This window comes from Capra hircus, chromosome 20 (assembly GCF_001704415.2).
Source record: "Capra hircus breed San Clemente chromosome 20, ASM170441v1, whole genome shotgun sequence".
Classification (NCBI taxonomy): Eukaryota; Metazoa; Chordata; class Mammalia; order Artiodactyla; family Bovidae; genus Capra; species Capra hircus.
This window is the reverse complement of record NC_030827.1, coordinates 325,597-331,645: the sequence shown is the minus strand read 5'-3', so window position 1 is coordinate 331,645 and position 6,049 is coordinate 325,597. Positions and strand designations below refer to the sequence as shown.

At 40.6% G+C, this 6,049-nt stretch overlaps 1 protein-coding gene across 1 annotated transcript; it reads right to left on the bottom strand.

Moving 5' to 3' along the window:
- Positions 839-2,538, bottom strand: SPZ1 (spermatogenic leucine zipper 1). Its single transcript, XM_005694508.2, has one exon. The coding sequence runs from the start codon at positions 2,286-2,288 to the stop codon at positions 1,173-1,175; it is 1,116 nt and encodes a 371-aa protein (XP_005694565.2). The 5' UTR covers positions 2,289-2,538; the 3' UTR covers positions 839-1,172.

Genomic DNA, 6,049 nt, shown 5'->3' with positions numbered 1-6,049 from the left:
AACTATGGTGTTGGAGAAGAGTCTTGGACTGCATGGAGATCCAACCAGTCCATCCTAAAGGAGATCAGTCCTGGGTGTTCATTGGAAGGACTGATGCTGAAGCTGAAACTTCAATACTTTGGCCACCTCATGTGAAGAGTTGACACATTGGAAAAGACTCTGATGCTGGAACGGATTGTGGGCAGGAAGAGAAAGGGATGACAGAGGATGAGATGGCTGAATGGCATCAACAACTTGATGGACATGCGTTTGAGTAAACTCCGGGAGTTGGTGATGGACAAGGAGGCCTGGTGTGCTGTGATTCGTGGGATTGCAAAGAATTGGACACGACTGAATGACTGAACTGAACTGAATGGGAGGAACAGGGAGAAGGGATTGTGCTCCATCTTTCCTGGAACCAAAAGTTCAGTCCTCTTAACAGAGGATAATGCTTTTTTCCCTGAGTAATTCTGAGTAATTATCCTCACCTGGATTAATGAGACGAATTTTTCCAGCACAGAACAAAATCTTGAGACACATCTATTCTTCTAAAGAAGCCAAGGTGTCCTTCCCCAAGGTCTCTGCTACCTGGTATGCCCACCATTTACTATTTGAGGAGCAAGAAGGGAATATTAGTAACAGTAGATCCAGGGAATAGGGAAATTTATGGAAGATTAGGGGTGATTTATCAGCTTTTTAAAACTCCACTACAGCCCACACTTCAATGGATAAGAAATAGGAAAAGGAATACGCTTTTGAAAGGGAGTTTGAAAGGTTCACAATTTAAGTGTTATATACTTTTCCCCCCAGAACTTCCCTCCCCAAGGCAATGATTAAATAAAGAAAAAAGAATCCCTTTCTTTGTTTGTTGTGGTTTTTATTTAGGTCTTTACTTATTTGGACCTATAAATTCTCACTTTTGGTTAAAGTGTCATAGCTCTCTGTGTAATAACTAAAAAACCAGCTTGTAAAGATGACTAATGTGAGCAAAAGTTGACATTGATGGTCATTAAAGACCAAACTTACCTAACCGTCAAGGTAATGAATAGTGTTAAATGTTAACCTTCTTGTTCTATGGCTATTTCTTGGTTGAACAAACAGGTGTCTCTTAGGTTTGATGATTGATATGCCTGAAGTTGGATGTACCATATAATTTTTTGAAGATCTGCCTTTTCTTCTACTTTTGGTATTTTTTAACTTAAGCTGCTAGCTGGCCTCTTTACCACAAGAGCTCTTTTTGCAATACGAGTATTAAACTGGTTATTATGAGCTTTCTTATTGTGACAAATATCCAGGCTTCTAAAGAACTGATCTCTTTTGTGAAATGTACCTTCCACTTCTGGCGTGTTTTTTTCATGTACTTTGACCTCGTCTGCCTCTGGTGGCTTCTGTTCCTTGTCGTTCTGCTTGTGATTTATTTGCACGGGCTCCCCTTGCAGAGGCTCTTCCTTCTGATGATGGAGTTCATCGAGCAGCTCTACTCTCTGCTCTAAGATCTGGCATTCACTCTCCAGCAAGGTTGCAATCAAATGCAATACATATGTGTCTCGTCTCAGTCTCTTCACTTGTTCCTCCAGTTCTTGCTTAGCTGACTCATTATTTGTTTGAGTTAGGGAATGGGTGCCATTATTTTTAAGAGTATTGATGTCATTCTGAGATTCCTGATAGGATTTTATTAGTTTGCTGAGTTCGGTATGTTCCACACTCCAGTGTTCTGCTTCCTGTAGTAACTGCTCCATGTTGTTCCTCAGTCTGGTATTTTCTTCTTGAATGTCAGGGAATCTGTGCTTTGCTTTTTCCTTACTTAGCTGAGTTTCAGGAAGGGCGTTTTGTCCTTTTGAACAATTTACCAAATCCCTTGAACAGTCTTGCACTGTGTCCTCAGATTTCTGGTTGTCCAACCTCATCTCCTGTTTCTTTGCATTCTCTTTTTTCCCTAGGTCCAAACTAGCAAGCAGTTTTTTCACTAGTACTTTATTTATTTCATCAAGTTCTACGATTTTTTCTCTAAGTTCTGTCACCTCAGACATATTGGTTTCCTTAAAAGATTCTTTTGTTTCTGTGACCTTCTGTTCATAACTTGTCACATGTTTAACAATATCTTTAATTTCTTTTAAGAGGCTTTCAAACTTCTTTGCAATTCGCTGTTCAGTTGCTTCATGGTCACTACTTTTTAGCGAAGGAAGAGAACTGCAAGAAACTGGGGGAAGTGATCCGATTTCAAATAAGGCAATCAGAATCCTAGGGTCCAAAGACTCTTCATTGAGATCAGGAGGCTTAAGTGTTTTGGAGGGGGTGGGCACTTCCATCTCAGCTGAATTAGTAGGGCTGATGACCAGGTCATAAGTGAAGTAGCAAACCTTAGCGATTCCAGAAAGGAGAGGTGGTGGTCCTCTGTGCAAATGGGTAGAAAATGTGGAACTAAGCAGAACTCAGAGACCAGAGTTAAGGTCTGAAATCAGGAAGATGATGTTTGGGTGAAAGGTAACATCTCACACAACCTAAGAGGGAGGGTGGGGAAGGGGGCAAGGAGCTAGGGCTCCATTTCTCTTCTTCCAGGCTTCTGGTGTTTATCCCCTGACCCTAGCAACCAGGTCTTTATTCTGTCACTGCGCCATTGTGGCCTGTCCCTAGATTCTGTCTCCTTTGGATCTCGACAGAAGCTTCCTAAACTCCCACCTGGTGACTAAAGACCAGCCTAGAGCTACACCAGTCTTTCCTTTCCTTACTTTTTTTTTTTTTTTTTGGAGGGGAGGGGAGTGTTTTATTCCTCTCATTCAGTGACTTTCATATTCATCACATTCATTGACTTTCCCCTTATCCCCTCCATACACAACCTGTTTTCAACTGTAGTATGTTTTTGTACCACTGAGGTGCATGGCTGAGAGAAGCTGTCCCTGGTGAGGGTCCCTATTCTTTCATAGCACCTGGAGCCCTTATTGCTCCCCTTCTAGGAGAGGTGCTTCTGCAAAAGAAAGCAATTCTTACAAAACAGAACACAAAAAATGCTTCAGTCTTTCCGTGATTTTAGGGAGATAATGTTAGGAATACTACTACTAAGTCGCTTCAGTCATGTCCAACTCTGTGCGATCCCATAGACAGCAGCCCACCAGGCTCTCCCGTCCCTGGGATTCTCCAGGCAAGAACACTGGAGTGGGTTGCCATTTCCTTCTCCAATGCATGAAAGTGAAAAGTGAAAGGGAAGTCGCTCAGTCGTGTCCAACTCTTAGCGACCCCATGGACTGCAGCCTACCAGGCTCCTCCATCCATGGGATTTTCCAGGCAAGAGTACTGGAGTGGGGTGCCACTGCCTTCTCCGATGTTAGGAATAGCTCCATTAAAAAATATTCTACTCTAATCAGAGAATATCTGAATGATTTTTAACAACACAATTACAAATTGAGAATTTCTTGGCTATGAATGCAGGCATCCTTTAAGACAAACTTAGTAAGCTTGCTTCTGAATCATTTACATCAGGTGTTATAGATGTAATTACTTTTTACAAGAAATTTTTTAAAATAGCAAAATTTACCTAAAGTATTGGAACAGTTAAATCCTGTAGTGGCTTATAGAAAACCAACTGAGTATTAAACCAAGTGCAGGCTTCCTTGGTAGCTCAGCTGGAAAAGAATCCTCCTGCAATGTGGGAGACCTGGGTTCGATCCCTGGGTTGAGAAGATCCCTGGGTTGGGAAGATCCCTTGGAGAAGGGAACAGCTACCCACTCCAGTATTCTGGCTGGAGAATTCCATGGACAGAGGAGCCTGGCAGGCTACACTGCATGGGGTCGCAAAGAGCAGAGTCAGACACGACTGATCGACTTTCACTTTCAAACCAAGTGCACTCTTTGTCCTTAGGAGTCAGGGCCTTGAGCATATTAAGTTCAATCAAAGAAAATGTTCCTCAGGTGAGACTTTTTTCCTGGCCTTCAATATCTTGCTAGTAGGCACTTTACTAACTAGAAGCTTGCCTCCAGTCTTAAGGGAAAACTCATTATTTAGCAGTTTGGTTTGTTTTTTTTTTTCCTTTCTTTCACAGCTCCCAACTCACTTTGACATAGTTTTCCTGAGTGTCAAGCTCGTCTTCCAGCTAGCTGGGCTCAGGGCTATCACCTTATAACTATCCACAGATGCAATTGGGTTGGTCTTTTTTTTTTTTTTAACTTGAAGAAGGAAACACTTTTTCTAACCCACCCAATGATACCACAGAGGCTAGAGACTGCCCTTATGCTTTAAATCCATCTCAAAGGTCCAACTTTGGTTGATGTTTTGATGTTTTCCCTTTGACTCAAGTCATTATTTAAAATACATTTTAATAAATGTCCAGGGCAAAGAAACTTTTCTCCTGATCTGGTAATTAATTTCTAGCTTTATTGTGTTGTAATCAGAACATATAACATTTCTTCTACTTTTGAAATTGACATTTCCTCACTGGCTTGATAGATTATCAATGTTCATGTATATTTTATGGATACTTGAAAGAAACTGAATTCTCTGTTTTCTTCTTATGCTTGCAGCTTTTTTTATGCTCTTGGACATAAATCTGATATTACCTGAGTTTTTGGAAATGGCTTTGAAGGTAGCTTGGTCAAGATATGACTGACTTTTAAAAAATGCACAACACGAGAGTTGCAAGTTAAGTTTTATTTGGGGCAAAATGAGGACTGTAGTCCAAGAAACAGCATTTAAGATAGCTTTGAGAAACTGCTGGGGTGAGGGTTCAGTATATAGGTGATTTTGGTGAAAGGGGAATCCATGCAATCAAGCACATCTATTTTGCAGAAGGTTTCTGCTAGTCTCACGAAAGTTACTAATCAAGAGGAGCAGTCGTCACCACTAAAAGCATTTTAATGCTTTTCTAGGTACGAAGAGATATAAGAATTGGGATTAAAAAAACTGGTTCCTGAAAATATCTATCTGAAGACTGGTTCTGCCTGTTTCCCTAGAGCACAGAGTGCCTCATTTCTGCTCTCCACCTTGATTTCTTTCAGGGGATGTTGAAAGTCAGCAGTAGCACATGATTTAATGCTTGTAGAGGTAGATGGCAAGTGCCAATTTGTAGTTGGCAATACCATGAGAATTCTCCTTTTATCAAAAGGAAATTTAAATATTTCCTTCCTTCCTACAAATACAATGAATTTCAAATTGTATTGCTGTTATATTTCTGTAAACTTTACCGAAATTTGAGTTTATTGTAAATGCTAAAAAAACCACAAGAACGGTCTTTTCTTTATTGACCCATAATCCCAGTGGAAAACTATGAGAGTTAAATACCTTTGGATTTTCTTACAATTGCTACCTACTAAATGTCCTTAGCTTAAGGACTTAACAAACAAACAGAATGTCAAAGAGAAAAAAACCATTAGAGAGAAAGCTTGCATAAAATTGCTCTCTTTTTAAAACCACTTTGTCTTAACAGAAATAGAAACCATATCAAAGGATACAACATCAACACGTCTTATTTCTAGTGATGTTAACCTTGGTCACTTCATCAAGTGATATCTGCTGAATTAAACTACTATGAAGTTACCATCTTTCCCTTTATAACTAACAAAGGTCCTGGGGAGGATGTTTTGAGACTAGGAAATCATTCTGTTTCTCCTCAAACTATTGCATATACAATATAATTTTAGTATCCAGAAGTGAATCTTGCTGTTCTTGTTTAGTTGCCATGTCCTGTCTGACTCTTTTGCAACCCAATGGGCTATAGCCTTCCAGGCTCTTCTGTCCATGGGATTTCCCAGGTAAGAATACTGTAGTAGGTTACCATTTTCTTCTCCAGGACATCTATCTGGACCGGGGTTAAGCCTGTGTTTCTTGCATTGCAGACAGATTCTTTACCACTGAGCCACCATTTTGCTTGCAGTGATTCAATTCAGTTCCGTCGCTCAGTCATCTCCAACTCTTTGCAACCCCATGGACTTCAGCACACCAGGCCTCACTGTCCATCACCAACTCTTGGAGCTTACTCAAACTCATGTCCATTGAGTCGGTGATGTCATCCAAACATCTCATCTTCAGTTGTCCCCTTGTCCTCCCACCTTCAATCTTTCCCAGCATCAGGGTCTTTTC

Coding starts and splice junctions, on each gene's coding strand:
- SPZ1 (XM_005694508.2), bottom strand. CDS start 2,288: ATGGAAGTGCCCACCCCCTCCAAAACACTTAAGCCTCCTGATCTCAAT.